Source organism: Vombatus ursinus, unplaced genomic scaffold (genome assembly GCF_900497805.2).
Source record: "Vombatus ursinus unplaced genomic scaffold, bare-nosed wombat genome assembly UNPS02014785.1, whole genome shotgun sequence".
Taxonomy (NCBI): Eukaryota; Metazoa; Chordata; class Mammalia; order Diprotodontia; family Vombatidae; genus Vombatus; species Vombatus ursinus.
The window spans coordinates 1,625,151-1,649,871 of record NW_020954563.1 but is presented as its reverse complement, the minus strand read 5'-3'; the positions used below and the strand labels follow the sequence as shown (position 1 = coordinate 1,649,871).

The 24,721-nt window shown below is 39.0% G+C and overlaps 1 protein-coding gene across 1 annotated transcript in view; it reads right to left on the bottom strand.

Annotated features, from left to right (window-relative positions):
• RBL1 (RB transcriptional corepressor like 1) overlaps positions 1-19,525 on the bottom strand; it is a 68,956-nt gene extending 49,431 nt beyond the window's left edge. Inside the window, exons 1-2 of the mRNA XM_027867116.1 lie at positions 19,331-19,525; positions 15,407-15,540 (exon numbers count right to left, since the gene is read on the bottom strand). Coding sequence (XP_027722917.1) covers positions 15,407-15,540; positions 19,331-19,486 — 290 coding nt within the window. The 5' untranslated portion in view covers positions 19,487-19,525. The remainder of the gene's footprint in view (positions 1-15,406; positions 15,541-19,330) is intronic.
• Positions 19,526-24,721: the final 5,196 nt, after the last annotated feature.

Here is a 24,721-nt window from a genome sequence, read left to right as displayed (position 1 = left end):
TATGTTCTGCGGAGAGGAAATGATACACATGTAAAATTAAATATAACTTTTATGCAAAATAATTTTAGTGCCAGGGCACTAACTGCTGGGGAGAATTAGGAAAGGCCTCATGAAGAAGGCAACACTTGAGCTGAGCTTCTGAAGGAAGGCAGAGTTTCTAAGACACAGGAGTGAGGAGGAAAAGCACTCCATGCATGAAGGACAACCTGTACAAAAGCATGGAGACATATGAGGCAATGGAATGTAAAAGGAGCAGGAAGTAGGCCGGTTTGGATAATCTACAGAGTACAAAAAGATGAGCCCGGAAGGGAAAGTTAGAGACAGACTGTGAAATCTTTTAAATGCTTATCGGAGGTTTATATTTGAACTTGGATACAGTAGGGAGCCACTGGAGCTTTTTGAGCAGGGGATGAAATGGTCAGATCTGTGCTTTAGGAATATCACTCTGTTCATTGAACAGACTAGTAATTGGAGAGATTTCAAGTGGGGGATGACCAATTAGGAAACAATTACAGTAGTCTACTATCAAGTGATAAGGACCTGAACTGGTGGTGATCACATGAGTGGACAGAGGGGAACTGAATTTGAGAAATAACATAAGAGGTAGAATTGTCAAGATGTGGCAACTCATTGGATATGGGGGTGAAGGGTGGGAAGGAGAGGCTAGGTAGAGGAAAAATGCCTCCAAAGTTGCAAACCTGGGGGGGACTGAAAGTCTGGAGACCTCAATGGAGAGAAGAAAGTTAGGGAGAAGGGTGTGTTTTAAGAGACCTCTGTTACTGGGAAAATGATTCATTATTTGACACAAACTTACGAGGAAGCTGGAAATAAGTATGACAGAAACTAAGTTTAGACCAAAACCTTATGCTACATGCCAAGATTTGCTCCAAATGGATATGTGACATAGATATAAAATGTCACATTAAATTAGAGGAACAAGGAAGGATTTTCCCTTTGGATGAAAGAGGAGTTCATGACAAAACAAAGGATAGAGAGGATCATAGAAAATAAAATGTACAAGTTCAATTATACAGTATGAATTTAAAAGATTGTGCATAAACAATACCAAAGAAGCTAAAATTAGAAGGGAAACAGCTGACTAGGAAAAGTCTTGGCAGCAAGTTACTCTCATTGCCAAGATATATAAGGAATTGATTCAAATTTATAAGAATAAGAGCAATTCCCCTGATAAACAGTCAAAGGATATGAATAGGCAGTTTTCAAAGGAAGAAATCCAAGCTATCACTGGCCAATTTATTCATGTGAATAAATGCTCCAAATCATTAATAATTAGTGAAATGCAAGTTAAAGCAACTCTGATCATGGCAATGATTAACCATAACTCCAGAGGATAAATGATGAAGCATACTACCTACTTCCTGATGCATTCAATATGCAGGAACAGACCTAAATTTTGAGGCATGACTAATTCAGAAATTTGTTTTACTTTAACTGTGAATATTTATTATAGGTTTTTTTTTCCTATCTGGGAGGGAGAAGAAATAGATGATGTTAATTTAAAAAAAGTAGGGAGGGACTGGGGGGAAAGATAATGAGTTTTGTTTTGGAAATGTTGAGTTCAAGTTGGAAATGTCTAACAAGCAGTTAGACTGGGACTAACTAATATGGGACTAAAGTCACAAAAGAGACAGGCTGGATATATAGAAGCTGGAAGTCATCTACATTAAAAAAGAATTTATCAATCAACAAGCATATATTAATTCCCAACTATGTGCCAGGCACTGGGGATACAAACACCAAAAAAATGAAACAATCCCTGCTCTAAAGAAGCTTATATTCTCTCAGGGGAGAAATCATGTACATACAAAAGTATATAAAGACTAAACATAAATAAATTTTAAAATAAATATAAATAAATGTTTATTGACTGATATGTGTAGAATATTACAAAATAAATAGTAGGTGAAGGAGAAAGGATAAGAGCAGTTAGTGTCAGGAAAGACTGTGGGAGGTTGTGCTTCAGCTGTGTCTCAAAGAAAGTGAAAAACTCAGTAATAAAAAGATGAGGAGGGAGTGTGTTCCAAGGTAACCATAGAGATGATAACTGAGCCTGAGAGAGCTGATGAGACCATAAGAGAAGAAAAAAAGACCCAGGAAAGAGCCTTGGGATACACTCACAGTTAGAGAGTAGGACCTGGATACAGTAAAGTCGACTGAAAAGGAGCAGCTAGCCAAGCAGGAAGAGAACTGAGAGCAGTGTCATGAAAACTCAGAGAGGAGAGAGTATCCAAGGAGAGAAGGTAATCAAGGGTGTCAAATTCTGCTGAGAAGTCAGGAGGGATGAAATATGAGAAAAAGCCATTAAGTTTGGCAAGTAAGAGACTACTTGTGACTTTGAAGAGAGCAGTTTCAATTGAGTGATGAGATTGGAAGCCAGACTACAAAAGACTGAGAAGGAAAGGAAGAAGTGAGGGCAACCTGTGTGACAGTTTTTAAAAAGTGTTTGGCTGTGAAAAGGAGAAGAGATATAGGATGATAGCCTGAAGGGATGTGAATGTCTTTTAAGGATGGGGGTAGACTTTAAGCATGTTTGTCAGAACAAGGAATGCCCCAGTAGACAGGTTGAAGATCATAGATGGGGAATGAGGTTGGGAATCTGCCAAGAGACAGAGGAATGGACTCAGAGTATAAGCAGGATACAAGAATAGACTAACTGGCTTCACTGGCTTGCTATGCTGGTGGTATATTCTTAGTTTGTTTGTACATCCATGCTGTTTGCCTTAGATTGTAGAATATCCAGCACAGAATCATAAATGGATCAAGATATAATTTAACTGTTGTGGTATATTATTCTACAGAATACAATGCTTCTTCCTATATAGCAATACAATTCAATAAGATTCAGAACCTAAAGAGGAAAGAGGCAACACTCCATTTCCCTACAATGAAATGCAGCTCACAGTACACATGGACATCTTAGAGCTGTCTTGGATCACTGTATTGATTAGAGTAGCCTTTCACAGTCGATCATTGTTACAATATTGCTGTGCAATGGTGCACAATGATCTCCTGGTTCTTCTTACTTCACCTTGCATCAATTCATATAGGTCTTGCCATCATGCTTTTTCTGAAACCATACTCTTTGTCATTTTTCATAATACAATAATACTCCATCACAATCATATGCCACAACTTGTTCAGCCATTTCCTAAATAATGGGCATTTTCTCCATTTTCAATTCTTTGCCACCACAAGGAAAGCTGCTATAAATATTTTTGTACATACAGGTCCTTTTTAGAGCATTTTTTTCATTATGACTATAGACAGCTTTGATTTCTTCTTCTGAAAACTGCCTGTTCTTATCTTTTGACCATTTATCAATTGGGGAATGGCTCATATTTTTATAAATTTGACTACGTTTTCTACATATTTGAGAGATAAGGCTGTTATCAGAGAAACTTGCTGTAAAATTTTTTTATATCACTCCCTATGTACTTTATAGCAAAATGTAGTTCCCCTGATTATCTCTTTTATTTAGGCCTATTTTTGCTTTTGCTTTGTCTGAGATCATGATTGCTACCCCAGCCCTCTTTTACTTCAATTGAAGCATATTAGATTCTACTCCAGCCCTTTATTTTAACTCTGTGTGTGTGTTTCTGTTTCAAGTGCATCTCTTATAAACAATATATTGTTGGATTCTGGTTTTTAATCCATTCTGCTATCCATTTCCCATTCACAGTTATGACTACTATGTATTTCCCTCTATCTCATTTTCTTCTGTTTTTCCTTTTCTCTCTCTCTTTTTATCTTGTCCTCCTCAAAAATATGTTTTGCTTCTGACCACTACCTCCCTTAATCCATCCTCTTTTCATCAAGAACGCTTGAAAGTGCTCTGTTTCATTAAATAGCCATTTTCCACTCCAAAGGATTATACAGTACTCAGTTTTTCTGGGTAGGTTATTTATTCTTGGTTGTAATCCTAGCTCTTTTGCTTTCTGGAATATCATATTTCAAACCCTCTGCTCCTTTAACATGAAAGCTACTAAACCTTTTGTGGCTCCACAATATTTGAATGGTTTCTTTCCAGCTGCTTGCAGTCTTTTCTCTTTGACCTGGAAGCTCTGGAATTTGGCTATAATATTCCCAGGAGTTATCATTTTGGAAGCTACCAGTGGATTCTTTCCATTTCTGTTTTACCATCTGGATTTAAGATATTGGAGCAGTTTTCCTTGATAATTTCTTGAGATATGATGCCCAGACTTTTTTTTAATCATGGCTTTCAGGTAATCTAATAATTCTGAAGTTATTTCTCCTCAATCTATTTTCCAGGTCAGTTGTTTTTCTAATAAGATATATAACATTTTCTTCCATTTTTTCACTCTTTTGACTTTGTTTTATTGTTTCTTGATGTCTCATGGAGTTATTATCTTCCACCTGCCGAATTCAAATTTTAAGGAATTCTTTTCTTCAGTGACTTTTTTAAGTTTTAAAATTCAAACATAAGTACAAAATGAGAAAAGAAAAAAATGTCATATACACAGCAGAACATAAGATAGGATTCAATATAAAGCAATAAATTTCCATTTCAAGAAAACCTATATAATAAATACTACACACTGTTTTCAAAGCTTTCTAGCTTTTCTTTGCATCCTTATAGGTTTTCTTTTGTTCTCTACGGTGTACTTTTTACTTTATTTTTTCCTCTCCCCCTCCCAAAAAAGGCTACAATTAAGTGAAGATACACAAATACACATACACACATATATATACACACATAGACATCTATAAACATATACATATATACACATATACACTTGTACCCATATATTTAAGACCATACGATGCTTATTTCTACTTGTCATCTGTTTTTCTAAAGGTGGATAGAATCTTCTTTCATGTGTCCAAATCTTGCCATACTCTCCTAAATCAATCAGCTCATCATTTCCTACACCACAGCAATAATTCAACCCAATCCCGTTTATCTGAGAGAATGTCTACGAAAGTTTCCCCCTCCCCAATTTTCTGCATTCCTTCTATTCTTAGCTGCATACATTTTATTTATACAAGAAAATTTTAATTTGAAATAATCAAAATTATCCATTTTACACTTCAACAATGCTCTCACCTTGTAATATGGTTTAAAGTCTGATATTACTGGATCTGCTTCCTTTAGATCTTTTTTCCCCCTGGTGTCCTTGAAGCTCCTGACCTTTGGTCCTTGTAAATTAACTTTTTTGTTGCTCAGGTTCCTAAGAACCTGGCCAATATCTCAGAAATGTTCACGTTCCTTAACAGTCTGGCCAATATGGCAGATCTTTGATAAACCTTGTCTTTGGTTGAAAGAAGGCTTGGGCTGAATTCATTCGGGCAGAATCCATGTGTCGTGATTTTGGGGTCCCAGTACCCCTGAACCTCTATACCTCAACACTATTATTGTCCCCATTTAAGAGTTGAGAAAACTAAGGCAGACAGAGGTTAAGTGATTGCCCAGGGTTACACAGGTAGTAAGTATCTCAGGCTAGATTTGAATTGAGGTCTCCTGGACCCCAGGCCCAGTGTTCTGCCCTACTTTAGCTCTTATTAAACATACACAAAGTCCCCTGGGCAAGTCACTTAACCCCACTGCCTAACAGGAAAAACAAATAAACAAACAAAACATACACAAAGTCTTTCTAAAAGCTTTCAATTCTTTCCTAGGTTGTTGTTACTGTTTTTAAAATGCATTTTACAGCATTTCTAGGACTGTATCCCAAAGAGATCATAAAAATGGGAGAAGACCCACATGTACAAAAATATTTATAGCACCTCTTTATGCGGTGGTGAAGAACTGGAAATTGAGGGAATGCCTATCAATTGGGGAATGGCTGAACAAGTTGTGGTATATGAATGTAATGGAATACTATTGTGCTATAAGAAATGATGAGCAGGCAGATTTCAGAAAAACCTGGAAAGACTTACATGGACTGATGATGAGTGAAGTGAGCAGAACCAGGAGAACATTGACACAGTAACAGCCATGTTGTATGATGACTAACATTGACACACTTAGACCTTCTCAGCAATGCAAGAATCTAAGACATCTCCAAAGGTCTCATGATGGAAAATGCTATCCACATCCAAAGAAAGAATATGGAATTTGAATGCAGATCGAAGCATACTATTTGCTATTTTTTTTCTTCTGTTTTGTTCTGTTTTCTCTCTCTGGTGGTTCCTCCTATTGGTTCTAATTCTTTCTTACAACATGACTAATGTGAAAATATGTTTAATAGGAATGTATATGTATAGCCTATATCAGATTGCACCCCTCTTGGGGAGGGAGGGGGAGAAAAATTTAAAACTCAAAAGCTTATGGAATTGATTGCTGATAAATCAAAATAAATTTTAAAAATAAATTTTAATGCCCTCCCCCAATAAAAAAAAGAAAAAAATAAACTTTTTGTTTTTTCTAACTCAGTAAGATAATTTTTTAGTAATTTAATTGGATGGAATTACATAAATAGATAAGCTGGGTAAAACTGTCATTTTTTTGTTATATTGGCTTTACCTAACCATGAACAATAAATATTACTTTAGTTATTTAGATCTAATTTTATTTGCATAAAAAGTGTTTTATGTTTATATTCATATAGTCCCATGTCTGTTTTTGGCAGGTATACTCTCATGTATTTTATAATGTCTAGTTATTTTAAATGGTCTAAAACAATACTGAATAATATGGCTGACACATAGTATAGTTTCCCTATTTTTTTCCCTTTTGGGTAAATTTATTTTAGCTTTAACTTTGTCTGACATCATGATTACTACCTCTGCTTTTTTTATATAATAAATTCTACTCCTGACCTGTATTTTATGTTTGTATGTATCTCTCATTTATATTTTTATAGCATTTCCTGAAATCAACATATTGTTGAATTCAAAATTTTAATCTGCTGCTTCCATTTTATGGGTAAATTCATTCCATTCACATTCTAAGCTATAATTACTTGTTGCACATTTTCTTCCTATTTTCCTCACTATCCTTCTCATCCTAGTCCTATCTCTCTTCAGTCCTCTACTTTACTTCTACCCACTACCTTGCCCTCTTATTCCTTAACCTACCCACCCCTCCAATAATTCCTCCCTTATCCTCTCCCCTTACCTTATCCCTTTGCTCTCTTATTTCTTTCTTAATTTAGAAGACTTTTATACCCTTCTAGATATATATGTTGTTCCCTATTTAATGCCTTCCTGATGAGAATAAGGTTTCAGCACTATCTGCCCTCTTCCCCTACTAGCTTCTTCGGTATCAATTTTTCCTTTTTTGCCTCATTTGTATGAGAAAATTGCTCCTTTTTATCTCTCCTTAGTTTTTTTTTAGAAGCACCCCTTCATACTCAGAAGAAGTAAATGATTTGACCTTACTCAGTCCCTTTTAATTGGTCCTTAATGTTTACTTTATATTTCTCCTGGATGTTATATGTTGAATTTTCCCTTAAGTTCTGTTTTTGTCACAAATACCTGAAATTCTTTCAGTTGATTAAATGTCCTTTTATTTTTTTCATTCAGGATGATACTTAACTTTGCTGAGTAAGTTACCCTTGGTTGTAAACCCAGCTCTTTTGCTTCACTAGCCGCTAGGTCTTATGTAATCCTTATTGTAACTCCATGATATTTAAATTTTTTTTTCTTGTTGCTCTTAATATTTTCTCCTTAACCTGGGAGTTTTGAAACTTAGCTATGATATTCCTGGGTTCTCCTTCAGGTGGTAATTGGTGGATTTCTTCTATTTCTGCTTTGCCTTCTTGTTCTCAAACTTCATCAATTTTCCTTGATAATTTCTTGTAATATTATATCAATATTTTTTAATCAGAATTTTCATGCAGTCCAACAATTCTTATATTATTTCTCCTTGATCTGTTCTCCAGATAGGTTGTTTTCCTGATGAGATGTTTCCTATTCTCTTCTATTTTTTTCGTTCTTTTGACTTCTTCAGTGATTTTTGTACCTCCTTTTCCATTGGACCTATTCTGCTTTTAAAGGAGTTCTTTTCTTCATTGAATTTTTATACCTCTTTTACCATTTGGCCAATTCTGTTTTTTAAGGTATTATTTTCTTCAGTATTTTGTGTGTGTGTGTGTGTGTGTGTGTGTGTGGCTCTCTCTCTTTTTTTTTTAAGCTCAAGTTTTATTCAAGATCACATACAAAATATTTCCAGTCCCAAAAGGGTTTAATCCGACTCCTCTTCTTCTTGGTTGATCTGGAAGTACTTTGTAATTTGTAATTCTCCTTGCTATTGGCCACCAGCCAGAGCCAATCCTGAAGATTGTTCTTCTTTAACTATTTCTTTGTCAGATGCTTCAAATACTTTTTAGAAAATGGCACCTCTGACGTCACTGTTATCTTACTCTTGCTTCTCTCAATGGTTACAACTCCGCCACCAAGGTTGCCAGCCTTTCTGTTCACTTTGATTTGTTCTTGGTAAAAACTGCTTGAAATTAGCTGCATCTATAATTCCATCTTCCATAGGATGGGTACAATCCAGGGTAAATTTGAGACTTGCTTCTTTTTTTTACTGCCCTTCATCACAGATTTCTTTACATCATAGCAATCAAAGAGCCAGAAAGGCTTGTGTCTCTTTTACCAGGCTGTTAATTCTCTTTTCATAATTTTCCTGCATCACTCATTTCTTTTCCCAATTTTTCCTCTACTACTCTTATCTCTTTCTTTAACTCTTCCAGGAATTCTTGTTGGGCTTGGATCCATTAGCATTTTTCTCTGAGGCTTTGCTTTTAACTGTTTTCACACTGTTGTCTTCTGAGTTTATGTCTTGTTCTTCCCTGCCACTGTAGTAATTTTTTATGGTCAAATTCTTTTTTTGTTGTTGTCATTCGCAAATTTTTCCAGCCTATTTCTTGACTTTGAACTTTTTATTAAAGTTGGGCTCTGTTCACCAGAGAGTAAGGAGGCACTCTCCCAAGCTTCAGGCTTTTTCATACTGTTTTCACAGCTACTTCTGCAGGTCTGCAAGTTTTTAGTGCTTCCAAGGTGGTGTTGCCCAGGGAGAGGTGTGGTGACTGCTCTCCTAGTCTGTGATCTGGTCTTTACCCAGGAAGGGCCCCTGCTCCCTTGCAGTCACAGGTGCTAGTGCTCCTCTCTACCCTGGAACTGTGACCCAAAACTGCTTATGGTCAATAGAGCTGCCAATCAGTGCCAGCTGTATCCAGTATCAACCAAGGGTCACCTGTAATCTCTTTCCAACCAGTTATCTGACTCCTTTCCTGTCTCTTGGCTAAAAGCTCCCAAAGCAACTGCTGCTGCTGTCACCACTGTTACTGCGCCATGCTCCAGGCCAGCTCCCACCCCAGTGTCACAGACTTCTCCTGCCAACCTCCTAAGTTGTCTTAGGCTGGAAAAACGTCTCACTCTGACCTTTTGTTGTCTCTGCCACTCCAAAATCTGATCTGAGGAGTTATTTTAAAGTTGTTCGGAGGGTAATGTTGGGAGAGTTCAGCTGGGTTGCTGCCTATACACTGCCATCTTGGCTCTGCCCCTAACGGCATCATTTTCACTTACAAATTACAGATGTGTTAAAATGAATACACTATGATAAATTTAATTCCCAGGTATAGGGCCTAGAGAGGAAATTTTGCAAGTAAATTAAAAAACAACTGCAACAAAAGATGAAAAAAAAAAACACAGAAGGAAAAGATCAGAAAAAGAAATGGAAACAAATAATATTATTATTTTGTTAAAGTAAATATAATTTTTTTTTGGTGAGGCAGTTGGGGTTAAGTGACTTGCCCGGAGTCACACAGATAGTAAGTGTTATGTGTCTGAGGGCAAATTTGAACTCGGGTTCTCCTGACTCCAGGGCTGGTGCTCTATCCACTGCGCCACCTAGCTGCCCTTAAAGTGAATATAAAATTTTAAAAATAAATTGTAAATAATTTGTAGTTTAGAGTTTTTTGCTTCATTTTGCTTTATTTGAATGTTTATTTGGTTGAAGATTACTAAGTTTAGAATTTTTAAAAATGCTGGTGGGCTAGAAGACATTTGGCATCGTTGAATTATTCTGAATCTACTATTAGGGGAAGGTGTCATGCACATACCACTTCCACCCCCTTTTTCTAAGTGTCTAGATTTTTTGGCATGGTTTATTTGTTTGATGGGTGTAGTCTAGTTATGTACTTTTACATGGGCTACTTGGAATATCTGTAGTAAGAAACAATGAGAGGAATTCATAGGCTTATAGATTTAGAATTAGAAACGACCTCAGAGATCTTCTGCCCAGATTCCTTATTTTACACATGAGAAAGGTGATACTCAGAAAGGTGAAAAGTCTTGACCAAAATCACAGGTAATAAGTAGTAGAAATGGACTTCATATCCAGTGGTTCAAAAGAGGGAATAATCATTGAAAGCTGAGACATTTGGGGAAGCTTTCAGACTTCAGGTTTGACTTGAAACTGCTCTTAATTGCAAAGAAAGACTGAGATAAATTGAGAGGAAGAAGGAATTCCAGGCAGGAGAATGGCATAAACAAAAACCAGGAATACATAGGCATATCCATAGAGCAATGAGTAGACAGGCTAGTTTGTTTAGAATGAAAGTTTTCTATAGCAGAATATAAAATTGATGAAGTAGGTAGCAGTCAGCCTGCAGAAGCATTTAAATGTTAGGTAAAGGAGCTTGTGTTTTACCCTGTGAGTAGTAGGGAGCCTTACAGGATTTCAAAAAAAAAAAAAAAAGAGTTTTAAGGTGGGCTAGAAAGACTGATATGGCAAAAGTATGTAGGATGAATTGGAGACGGTGAGCTGAAATAGAAATCAATTGGTAGACTATCATAATCATCCAGGTGTGAGGCATTCGAACCTGGCTTAAGGTGGTGGCTAATAGAAGTGGGAATAAGAAGAAATTAATGAATTCAATAGACATTACATGGAAAGAATCAACAAGGCTTGATGACTGCCTAGACATAGATGAAAAAATTTGCAGGGTTGTCTCCTTGAGGTTTCAAGCCTCAGAGAGAAATAAGGAAGTCAGGAGGGATAGCTGATTTAGAGACAGATATTTGATGCAGTCGATTGTGTGCTAGGACTGCAATCTGGAAGGTCAAATCTGACCTCAGACACTTACTAGGTGTGTGAGCCTGAACAAGTCACTTACCCTGTCTGCCTCAGTTTACTTGCACAGGATTATGAGGAAAATGAGATAATATTTATAGAATCTTTAGCACAGTGCCTGGTACATAGTAGGTGCTTAATAAATACTTGTTTCCTTCCTGATTTTCAAAGAAAGATTTTTTCAGTGTTAGCAGAACAAAATTAACTTTGACAAGTTCAGTTAAAGCTTAGCTTTTCTTTTCTCTCCTACTCTATTGTATAACCACTACAAAACAGGTATTTTCCCCTAGAAAGTCAATGTTACATAAAGATCAAAGAGAGAATTAGTTACACATGACTATCATAGGACATTTTTGTAACTAGATCCAACCAACAACATTAAGTTGGTTATCAGTTACAATTTCACATTGCCTTTTTACATAAACTTTTCTTTTTAATGGTATGTCCTGCAATGGGATGTCATCTGTACAAGAAAGAATATCTATCCCTTGGTGTTAAAGAAGCAAACTGTTTGAAAACTCATCCTCTCCAACAGTTCCAAGGGGGGAAAAAACTTAGAACATAAATGAAGTAATAATTATTTTTAATGTTAGTAGTTGTGTGACCCTGGGCAAGTCACTTAACTCCATTGCCTAGCCAGAAAAAAAAAAAGAGTGAAAATTATCTATAAAAGTTTTTACTGGTTCTGGGTTTGACTAAATTTGAATAGGGAAAACTCCTGTCAATATATAGAGAGACAGATTTTGGGAATAGATCATAATATATATAAGTTTAGTTACACATAGTCTCCTTCAACTTTCTCCCTCCACTGGGAAATTTACATATGTTTATCATTTATAGTAATGGAAGAAAGTACTGACACAGATAATTTTTAAAATTTGAACACACATACTTTTAGGTACCTACAAAAAAAAAGTATGAAATTCTTCTAACAGTTAAGACATTGCAATAAGAAAACATTTAGGGCTAGGAAAGGGCTCTGGTCTTCAGTGTTGGGAAAAAAACATGCTTCCCTCCTTCTATCACCAAGTTACATACTTCCCTCTAGCTCCCTCGTCTCTACAAGATTCTATTTGATTGGTAACAGAAATTAAATAGAAGACTTTAATAAGGTTTATTTTTTCTCCTACACCAGAGTCAGGGACAATAAGCATGCACGAATCTAACAATATAACTAAGGTAATTAGGCCATATGGGAAGATATGGGATCAAAAATAAGTTAGAATGATTCTGTTAATCCTCAATAATTGGATAATAATAATCCTCTGGATAACCTCCTAATGGATAAATGGAACTATATAGCACTTTCTCAAATCTTAACTGTTCTTTCTCTTTTTTTATGTTATATTCTTATATTATTCCATGTGTTCATTCATTTATTCAATAAGCATTTGTAAATTGCCAGCAAGGTACAAAGTATTGCACCAGAAGAGATACTAAGACCTATGAAAAAGAGGGTCCTTGTTCTGATGGGGGCTGACAGGAAGAGGGATAATAAGAGATACAAAATAACTACAATACAATGTAGATGAAAGAAGGAACAATCATATATAATTTGGGTACAGAAGAATCAGGAAAGGCTTCATGGAAAGGTGATATTTGAATTGAGTGATGAAGAATAAGTAGGAGTTCAATAGACAGAGATGGGAGTTTTCAGGCCTGGAAAATAGCATGATCAAAAGTACAAAAGGGGGGCGGGGCAGCTAGGTGGCACAGTGGATAGAGCACTAGCCCTGGAGTCAGGAGGACCTGAGTTCAAATCCAGCCTCAGACACTTGACACTTACTAGCTGTGTGAGCCTGGGCAAGTCACTTAACCCCACTGCCTGACAACAACAACAACAACAACAACAAAGTACAAAAATGGAAAGACATATATAGAGGATAGCACATGGTAGGGATGAGCTTTGAAAGAACAGGTGGCTCAGGGTCAGACGGCTTGGCCTCAAATCCTACCTCTGGCACATGCCAGTTGTGTGACCCTGGATAGACTATTTAACCTACCTCTCTGTGCCTCTGTAACCTACCTAACTCTGTAAGATTATAAATTGCAAAGCAAGTGGCAGCCTGCAATGGTACTGGGAGCTGCACACCAGAAGCTTCTTAAACCAACTAAGACCAATCAAAAAAAAAAAAATCAGAAACTTGACACTTACTAACTGTGTGACCCTGGGCAAGTCACTTAACCTGGACTGCCTCAAAAAAACAAAAGGTCAAGCAGCAACAGCTTATGGAAGGTCTTAAATGCTAGGTTCAAGAGTTTGGGTTTTATTTAGGATGTAATAGGGAGTCTCTCCTCTCTTCAATCCATCCTCCACACAGCTACCAGAATCATCTGAGGCAAAAGGCTGACTGCATTGCTTCCTTATTCAAAAGCCTTCAGTGACTTCTTATTACCTCTACAATAAAATACAAAACTCCTTAGCCTGAGCTGTAAAGCCATCTATAACCTGTCTTTTCAGCTTTACTCCATACTACTTCCTCACAGAAGCAACAGAGTCCAGCCTTAATGGTTAGTCAGTTCCCAGACTCAACCCCCTCATCCCTCACCTCCACAAAGGCCACTCCTCCCCTCTCCCAGAATGTACTATCTCACACCCAGAATCCTTTGCTTCCTTCAAGTCTCACCTCACATCTGCTCTACCCTGTCAAGCTGAGCTCATCAATGCCCTACCCACCTCACAGCTGTTAATATGCTTTTGCTCCTCAAATTATCTTTCTATTTGTGGACATGTGTCTTCTAGTAGGACATAAACTGCTTGAGAGCAGGGGCTGGTTTCTTTTTTGTCTTTTTATCTCAGATACCTAGCACACAGTAACTGCTTAATAAATGTTGAATTGAATCCAAGGCTTTTGAGCAGGAGCGATACTAAATTTATGTATAAGAAAAATTAGTCTGGCAACTCTATAAAGTATGGATTGGAGGGAAGAGAGCCAAGCTACTACAACAGCCCAGGCAGGTGAAAATCAGGGCCTGTACTGGGTGGTGGTAAAGGGAATACAGAAAGAATAGATTCAAGAGATATTTCTGAAGTAGAGTCAACACCTGCTTAGGTATGGGAAAGAGAGAAGGAAAAGTCAAATGTTTCAAACATGTGATTACATGAATGATTAACAGAATCCAAAAGTATACATGTCAGGTTTTGGGAAAGGATAGAAAGTGTGATTTTGGATATGTTTGGTTTGAGTTACTAACAAGGTAGTTGGAAATGTCTCCCTGGCAGTTGGAAACGTGGGTTTGGGACTCAGAATAGAAATAAAGGTCAGACACAGAGATTTGTGAGTTGTCCATCCAAGAGGCAGCATGGAGTAATACACAGAATGCTGAAGTTGAAGTCAAGAAGATCTGAGTTCAAATCCTGATTCTAATACATAATAGCTGTGTGACCCTGGGAAAATCACTTAACCTCTCAGGGTCTCATTTTCCTCATATATAAAATGAGATGGTTGGATTAGATGGTCTATATGGTACCTTCCAGGTCAAAACCTGTGCTCCCCTGATACTAAGTAGATGTAATAGTTGATACTATGTGAGTGGATGATACTGATGAGGCAGAGACTTTAGAGACATAAGAAAAGAGGGCTGAGGTCAAAACCTTGGGAATAATACTCACTCTGAACAGTAAGGAAGAGGAACTAACAAAAAACCAAGGAGTCACTAGGAAGAGGGTGTGTGATGTCATGGTAGCCAAGAGAAGACTATCAAAGAGAAACAATTAATAGTATAGAAGTAAAAGAAGATGAAGACTAGAAAAAGCCATTAGTTTTAGAAAATGGGAGGTTACCAATAATCTTTGAGAGCTGTTTCAATAGAAAGATGAGGATGAATGATTGCAAGGAGTTGGAGAGTAGGTGGTGAGAAAATTCAGCAGCTACAGACTAATTTTTTTTCAAGTAGTTAGCAGGGAAGAGGAGGAAAGAGATAGTATGATAGAGATCAAGGGGTTAAAAGAAGTTCAGGTGGAGGACTGGTGAGACCTGAACATGTTCATAGTTAAATGAGAAGGCACCAGGGAAGAGAAAAGCTGAAGATACATGAGAGAAAGAGAAGGATTGATTAAGCAAGGTCCTGGAAGAAGTAGGAAGAAATGGGATCGAAGTTGAAGCTCATTAAACCTAAGGCTAGGAAAGTCTTAAGCTACGGGGCTGTGGGCTAAGTGAGGTCAGGAATCTGAGGACAAGAGAAGATGTGAACGCTGGCAAAAGAGTACAGAAAGTCTAGATTTTGGAGTAGAAACAAAGTTAGCATGTCTTGATTGGAACCAGGTGGTTTAAAGAAAATACAAATTCAATAGTAAGGTTAATACTTTTTTCAAAATGAAAAATCTAAAGGAAAATGTTTTACCTCAGTTTGGCTGAACGTAGTATTCTGGTCAGTGATACACAATTTCCTTCCATGATGCCCTTTCCAACTGTAGGAATAATACTTTTACGGCATGCAACATATAATGCACATGCCAACCAATGTACAACTTCTCCCTGTTAAGCAAGAGGCAAATAGTAAAATAGATATTTTTGCAGCTATGCTATTTTCAAAAGCACCATTCCATTATTTTATAAAAATTAAACCTCACAACCTACATAAATCATCAGTATTTCTATATATTACCCAACAAAACACTGTAGGAAGAGTTAGAAAGAGGAATTCCATTTAAAATAACTGCATATAATATAAAATACTTGAGAGTCTACAAGACAAAACAAACCCAGTAACTCAATGAACACAATTACAAAACACTTCATACAAATAAAGACAAATCTAAACAACTAGAAGAATATTAATTCTCATGGGCAGGCCAAGCCAATATAATAAAAATGACACTTCTACCTAACTTAAATTTATTCAGTGCCATACCAATCAAACTACCAAAGAATTCTTTTTTAGATCTAGAAAAAAATAATACAAAATTAATCTGGAAGAAAAAAAGGTCAAAAATATCAAGGGAACAAAAAAAAAGTGAAGGAAAGAGGCCTAGAAGGACCAGATTTCAAACTATATAAGCAGTAATTTTCAAAATAATCTGGTACTGGATAAGAAGTAGAGAGGTTGATCAAGGAATGGATTAGGTATACAATACATAGCAATAAATAACCGAGGTAATCTAGTGTTCAGTAAAATCAAAGATCCGAGCTTTGGGGGCAACAACTCACTATTTGTCAAAGACTTCTGGGAAAAAGGGAAAGCAGTTTGGCAGAAAATAGGCATAGACTGTTATCTCCCACCACGTACCAAGATAAGCTCAAAATGGATACATGATTTAGACATAAATATGTATATCATAAGCAGATTAGGGGAGCATGGAAAATTTTACCTGTCAAATCTATGGATATAGTAAGAGTTTATAACCAACAAGAGATAAAGTGGATCATAGAATGCAAAATGGATATTGTGATTACATGAAATTAAAAAAGTTTTGTACAGACAAAAACAATGTAGCCAAAATTTTAATTTATAAATTTACTCAAAGAATACAAGTTGCAAATTACAAACTGTTTGCCTCCCTTAAGTTGTGAAAATAAAATTTAATTTAAAAAAAAATAAGACAAAACCAACAACAAAACTATATCCCCTTAGTGATACCTTTATCTAGAAAATCTAGTGATGACAGGTTGGATACAGGCTCTGGGTAACTTTTTTCTCCCCACCTTCCTCCTTACCCAACACACACTCTGGGAAAAATAAGACAAAGGCAGATAGAGATGAGAACTAGAAAAGTCATGTTCCACAAGGAATAGATCTCTTAGTCTTTTTCTGTTTGGCAAAGGAATTATTCTGACAGGTTCAGGGAGAAGGTGGGAGGAGTTCATGTTGCTCACAGAACCACTGAGTGTGTAATAAGACACCTAGGTCATTTGGCTTCTGACGACTTCACAGCAGGCACTTAATAAATATTTGTTGATTGATTGATTAAAGAACATGAAAATATAACTCTCCAAGACATAATGTAGCCATGTACCTTTTTAGAAACATTCATCTAAAGATATATTATTATTGTTCCCTATACATTACAAACAACAACACAGTCTCAGATTTTCACAAGTGCCCTACTGCCACCACCAGCCATGCACATTCTCCCCAAGTTGTGCATAATATACAGACATAAGGGTATGTGGATTGCTGGAAGGAATACAGAGTGGGTGTGTGAATAAGCTAAGTGGCATAATGGATAGAATGCTGGACCTGGAGTCAGAAGACCTGAGTTCAAATCCTGCCTGAGACACTAGGTATGTGACTCTGGGTAGATCACTTAATTTCTATCTGTCTCAGTTTCTTCACATATAAAATGGGAATAAGAATAGCACCTACCTCACCTGATTGTTGTGAAAATCAAAGGAGATATTTGTAAAAGCACTTAATATAGTGCCTGGCATACAGACACTCAATAAACCTTTGTCCCCAAGCTACATATGGAAGAGAGTAGGAGCTGGTTGGGAAAGTTTAAGGATACAAAAAATGGAGAATGGTCTCTAAAAATACAGCCTTGTTATATAAAGTAATTCTCTACATGCTCAATGCTTCTTTCAGAGCATGTGACTTGGATTCCCTTCCAACCCAAGCACTTACTCAACTCCTCTACAGAAAATTGTTAGGCACTTTGAATTCAGAATACTGAGTTTACAGAGAAATTATTTGACATCCTTTCCTTCAGTATTAAGAGGGGAGTGAAAAACTACATCTCCCTTAAATTGTTGGCTAGTGCTTACAGCACCCCTGAGCCTCTACCCATAATAGCAATCAGTAAAGGCTACACCAGGAAATTTTCCTTTCTAATATACCAGGAAATCATCTAGTAACTGTCTAGTCAGCACTGTCCTCTGCTAAATAGAGAACATGGACATAGGGCATTAATATCTTTCATAAGTTCCTCTGTACTGACTTTGCATGTTCTTTCTGAATTAAATGTGCATTCTTGAAACATGTATGTATGTATATAAATTTTCTCTGGACTTAAAATTTTTTAAATGTCTTTGGTCAGTAAACAAATATGTCACTGAATGGGAATAGTATGTACAGTACCACAAACAAGCAGGCATTCAATAAGAGAAAACCACAGGACTTAAAGTCCACAACAAACTGAAACATAAGTTTCCAATAACTCACTCTTGCTTTTTAAAAAGAAGGTATTCACCAGTCCCCCCCAAAAGAATTTCATAAAATCATGGAAACTCATAGCTGAAAGGAACCTCGGGTCATTTGGTCAAACCTCTCACTTTGCAGTGTGATGTGGCAACCAGGAACACTAATGCCATAAGTTATAAACATAGTGATCCGAGTGAGGGAGGTGAGTGAATTCCCCTGTATTCTAATCTGGTCCCATTACTTCTAGAGAACTGGGGATTACAACCTTGGAAAAAAGAGCTACCTGGCATAGTGGATAGAGCGCTAGACTTAGGAGTCAAGAAGACCTAGGTTCGAATCCCACCTCTGACACTCACTCGCTGTGTGGCCCTGGGCTAATCACTATACCTCTTTTGAGACTCGTTTTCTTATCTGTAAAAAGCACAGATGGACTAGATGTATCAGTAAAAATGAAGAGGACTAGATGGTCTTTAAGGACCCTTCCAGCCCTAAATCTATGTTCCTACGAAACTTGAGATAAATCGATTCGCGAGCATACTACTATGTGCCCACTAATATTAAACACCTACAATGTGCCCAGCACTGTGCTAAGCGCTAAGGATATAAAGACAAAAAAAAAACCAAAACCCAGCTCTCAAGGAGTTGGGAGTGGGGTGAGGAGCCGGAGGGAGACAACCCGCAAACAATTATGTACAAACAAGACAGATACGGAATAAACTGAGGGCGGTCTCAGAGGGAAGCCTAGGAAAGGTTTCTTGCAGCAGGTAGGACTTCAACCGAGTCTAGAAGGAAGCGGGGGGGGGGGGGGGGGCGGGGGCGGGGGGAGTCCTGAGCGAGAAACAGCCAGGAAGAGGGTCACTCAGCCAGGGTCACTCAGGAGGAGCTGACAGCACTGCGGAGGTTTGGGAGAAAAGAGGACTGGGCTGGGCGGGCCCTGACGCCCCGACTACAGCATTTAAAGGGCTGTCAATGGGACGGGGGGGGAGGGGGGTAAGGGGAGACAGTGCCCGGCCCCCCGGCAGGACCAAGGGCCCCAGGGCGATGACAGCGGTGGATTTCGACTCTCCAGCCCGAGTCCTTGCAGCCGGGCCAGCAGCTGCGAGCGGGGGCCCGCGGGCCCCGTGAGGGCTTGGGGGAGGGGGCGCGGGCGCCTCCCCCCCCACCCGGCCTCGGAGCCCTGGCTCTCACCTCCAGGCTGTAGGTGCTGCGGATGGCCATGAAGTCGCCCAGGGCTTCGGCCGCGCTGCCCTCGTCTAGGTTCAGCTCCTGACAAAGGGCCTGAAGCGCCTCCCGGGCGGCACCAGCCCCGGCCGCCCCCAGGCCGTAAAGCTCGTCCTGAAACATCGCGCCTGAGGCCCCGGGCTTTGGCTGCAGGCGCTCAGCGCCTACGCCGCCCGCATCTGCCTCGGGCTCTCCGGGGCCACGGCTTCCCACAACCCCCCGCGCCAAAGCGCGCGAAAACTCTGTCCCGGAAAGGGGCGGGGCCTTGCGGAGCAGTAGGGTAGCCCTGCCCTGCGTGGCCCTTCTCTCAGGAGCCAGCCCAGCTCCCGGACCCCTCCTGCCTCCTCGGAACGCGGCAGGGAAGGGGGTTTCGGTTTTGGAGGGATTGACTAGTCTGTCCGAAAAGTTCAGAAGTCTGTCCTAAACTGAGCCTTCTGCCCTAGCGCCTACTGGGAATTGTAGTCCGCATCCTGTCGTGGCGGACGGGAGGGGTAGGGAAGGAGGGGAATGTCCGGGCTGCCAGAGCCGGCTGAGCCAAACTCGGGAACCCGGGCCTTGTTGGCTCAGTTCTTCCCAGCCGCCTGAGTCCCTTCTACAGAGATCCTACTCCAGGGATGGGCTAAATTTAGCTCCAGAAGCTTATTGTTAAAGTCAGCGTGAGCGCTTACGTCGAGAATGGCAAACGCTACAAATATCAGGGCTTGATTTGCTGTTTGGTTGTGTTAGGAAAGTGATGGAGAAAATGTGAATAATGCAGATTAAACTTAAAAGTGAGTAGGTAGCCGGTTGTTAAACATTTGCCTCGCCATCCCTACTGCGTCACCCGTTATCCAGGGCTATCAGGCAGCTTCTTCTGTGCGCCCTGGGGCGAGGATGTCTATGGGCTCGAAAGGCAGAGCTGGCCCGGGGATCTTATCCTCTTCTGTGTCACCGACCCCGCTGGCAGACCCCTTCTCAGAACAGTGTTTTAAAGTAATTGGGAAAAAAAATCGTATTTCAGATTAAGAACTGCAGTCCTCCACTATCTTCCTCTAAGGATGGGAGAGAAGGGAACTGTCCAGAGAAAAATTAAGCACAGGATGACGTGGTAAAACTGAGTGTGGGGGTGGGGGTTGATTTCTCTCTCCCCCCCCCCCAGGGATTCACCGAATCACCTATTATCAGGAGCTGGAAAGGATCAAAGAAGGAATCTGGTCCAACCCTTACTAGAGCAGGAATTCCCTCTACATCATCCATCCTTACATTTAACCTCCACCTGGAGACTTCCAGGGACAGGGAACTCACCATCTCCCAGCGTAGACCATTCTATTGTTGGACAGCTCTAAATGGACATTCTTACTTACATTGAACCAAAATCTGCCTTCCAGCTTCTTTAGGTTGGTCCTGATTTCATTTTCCTTGTCCAAAAAAAAAAAAAAACACTGATCAAGCTCCTAATTTTTATTTTTCAAACTTTACATTATATTCTATATAATCATTATTCATTTTTTAAAATCCAAAGGCTCTGCAGCCAATGAAGGGTTGCTGAATAATAGGTAGCATTTACATAGCGCTTTAAGGTTTGCAAAACCGTAACTCATTTTATAGGTCTGTGTATGTATACATGTATACATATATGTGTATATGTGTGTATACATACATATATGTAAAGTGTGGCATATATCTAAAGGTTAACTCATTTGAGATAGGTGCTATTATCATTCCCATTGTACTGAGTCAGTTAACTAACGTTTATTAAGTGCCTCCTTTGTTCCAGGCGCTGTGCAAGTGCTGGAGAGCAGGAAGAAAAGCAAATAATAGTTCCTGGTCCCAAGAAGTTCACCAGGGAGGGGAACAGGTAACATGTAAACAACCATGTATGAATATAATATATGCAGGGTAAACTGACAATCTCAGAGAGAAGATCCTAAGATTAAGGAAGATTGGGAAAAACTTCTTGAAAAAGGTGGGATTTTAGCTGAGACCAGAAAGAAACTAAGGAAGCCAGGAGGCAAAGATAAATGAGGAAGGAGAGAGGTTCAGGAATGGTGAACAGTCAGTTAAAATGCTCAAGAGTAACAGAGTGTATATGGGGGGATGAGGTGTAAGAAGACTGGACAGGCAGGAAGAGGTGAAGTTATGGAGGCCTTTCATAAGAAAATGAAGAAAATGAGACCAAGAAAGGCTAAGTGACTTGCCCAGAGTCACTCAGCTAGTATCTGAAGCAGGCTTTGAATTCAGGTCAATCCTGTCTCTAAGTCTAGTGCTCTAGCTACTATACCACCTGGCTGCCTCCAAATCAACAATCATAGGATTTAGGGACCAAACCCTTCAGTTTGAGGCCTGGGGACCTGACATCAAAAAGTTTGTAAGCCACAGAGTTAGGGTGTGAAAACAGGACCTCTGATTCCAGGTAAGATTTTTCCCTTATCCCAGACTTTATCTTAGAGGAGTTGTTTAAAATGAGACAGAGCTACTTTAAAGGCTTATGGTAGCTGATTATCTTTACGCAGGATACAGTGAAGGTGGAACTAGGGAAAATCAAGTAGAAGATAAAAAGGAAGTATTTGACCAGCTCTTAGCAACTACTTCCAAATCACTGTCCCTAATTGAAAAACAGTTTGATCTTCCATACTCCATGGCATGTAGCTAGTGGTGAAGTGGATAGAGCACTGGGCTTAGAATCAGTAGGACTCATCCTTATGAGTTCAAATCTGGCATCAGACATTTACTAGCTGGGTGACCCTGGGTGAGTTACTTAACCACATTTACCTCAGTTTCCTCACATCTATAAAATGAGCTGGAGAAGGAAATGGCAAACCACTACAATATCTTTGCCAAGAAAACCCAATATGGGGTCACGGAGAGTTAGACACAACTGAAACAACTCAACAACACTCTGTGGTATAAAATAAAAAAGAAAAGGAACTGAAAAACAAAAAAAAATCAAAGGATACACTGCTAGAGCTGTCAACTAGAGGAATCATGGTATCCATTAGGGAAGAGACTAGCTGGAAGTAGGGAAATTCTTTGGAATTTCCATGGAGGTATCTTTCATGCTTTCATTTCATCTAGACTGCAACTACAGATATGGTTCTTGAAAATGAACCAATTTCAAAAGAAGCATTCCAAGCAAAGATCACAAATGTAACAGAGGAAATTAGAGATTTGTTGTGCTTGTTCTCTTCGGGACTGGGAGATTTATTAAACACATCCTATGTACAGAGAATTATGTTAGTCTTAGGAAAGATGCAACATTAGATAAGACAGTTCTAATGGACTTTAATAGTCTAGTACAGAAATGTGACACATGCACAAATAACCAAAGGACACAAAGCATGCTATAGCAAAAAAAAAAAAAATCCTAGCTGTGACTTAGCTCCCTCCCTAGAAGGAGGGAGGGTCTTACTGAATGGGAAAGTCAGGAAGTGTTTCTCAAAGAAGGTGGCACTCAATTTCGGCATTAAAAGACAGGTAGGGATGCAATAGGTAGAAAGAAAGAGTGAAGACGTCCTAAGCATGGGGGAAGCATGAACAAAAATAGGCAGGAAAGTGCAAAGCCTATACTGGAGGCAATGGTTGATTGAGTTTGATTGTAGCATGGACTATGTAAGTATAGGGAGGAGTATGAAATAAAGTGAAGAGGTCTAGTGGTGCCAGACTGCTGAAGTCTTTGGAACTGGTACATGACTAGGGACAAGTCAATAATAGCATGCTTACTCAATGAAATAGCTCTGTTTTTCTTATATGTTGTCTTAAATGTTACCTTTGACTCTCATTCACCCATTGCCCATTACTATTATCGGTTTGATTCCTTTGCTATGTCTCTGAAGTTTATCTACTCCACTGATCTCTGCTTTGACCATCACACAAGACCAAGAACTGGATATATGCTCTATGGTTTCTCCTACTCCATACTACTCACTAGTCTAGGAAAAAGACCCTCCAGCACTCTAGAGCTAAGCTATTCAGGCTTGGAATGAATACTATGTAGAACTGAGTTGGGCTGAACTAAACTGGCTGAGGGTGAGTACCTAAAATATGCCATATCCCTCTATAGCTAATGTGACCCCAGGTCTACATTTACCTTTGCCTTGACTATCAGGCAGGACCAAGAATCAGACACCTGCTCTACCTCAAGGGTATATACCCCCCCATCTTTTTGTCAAGGACTGATAATCGAATACATTACTACTATTGCCTCATGATTCAATATCTCTGTGTTTTAGTTGGGTGGGTAGGCTGAAGCTCCTTCTCTCACTATAATTCCATGCTTCCTCATATCCATCCATGGTAGTCCCAACCAAAACTCTCTGGGGTCATTAGTCTATTTTTTTCTACTCTTCTATTGTATCCAGGCAACTGTTGGTACAGCAAATACAGCACTGAGCCTGGTGTCTGGAAGATCTGTGTTCAAATCCAGCCTCAGACACTTACTAGCTGGGAAACCCTGGTTAAGTCACTCAACCTGTTTCCTCAATTGCAAAGTGGTGATAATAATGCTTACCTTGCAGAGTTGTTGCGAAGATAAAATGAGATAATAATTTTAAGAACACTTAGCATGGTGCCTGGTATATCATAGGCACCATATAAATACTTATTCATTTCTTCCCATTCCAGAACTCCTGTCTTATTGGTAACATTGTTCTTTATATTAGACCAATACCCCCCAATACCTAAAATTGCTTTGCATACCTTTTGCATTTATATGTGTATATATTATTTCTCTCCAAGAGGCAGGAACGGCTTAATTTTATCTCTGTAGTCCTCTTCCCTATCAGAATGCCTGGCCCGGTATAGGCCCTGTATGGCTTGTTAAATTAAACTGGATCAATCCTTTCTCTCCATTTCTACCCCCATGCCACTTGGTTCAATTCTCGTCATTTTTCCAGATTCTTGCAGCAGTCACCTCATTCACCTTTTTGCCTCTAGTCTTTTCCCTCTTCTAACAAAGTACATATCCTGATTTCAAGGTAATCATTCTCACCCTGCTTTTATCAGCATACTCCCTGTTCAGGAATCCAGCAGCTCCATTGTTAACCTTTCCAGATCAAGCTTAAACTTAGCCTAGCCTGGAGGCTCTTTGCTGTCTGACTTCATTTTTCAGTATTCATGTCATAGTGTCTAGGTTGTAGCCAGGCTGGTTTTTCCCTAAATATTACTCATACTTTTCCTTATGCCTAGAATGGCTTTTATACCACCTTAGTATTGGCTTTTGTCACTTCTTTGACTCACTTTTCAGAATAATTCCTTACCTTGTTTTGAGTTCCTTGATACATACAGGTATATTAAAATCCATTACCTTTATAATCTCTAGTTGATGGAGTTCTATCAGTCTTACCCTAACAGAACATAAGTTCCTTAAAGGCAGGATCTGTT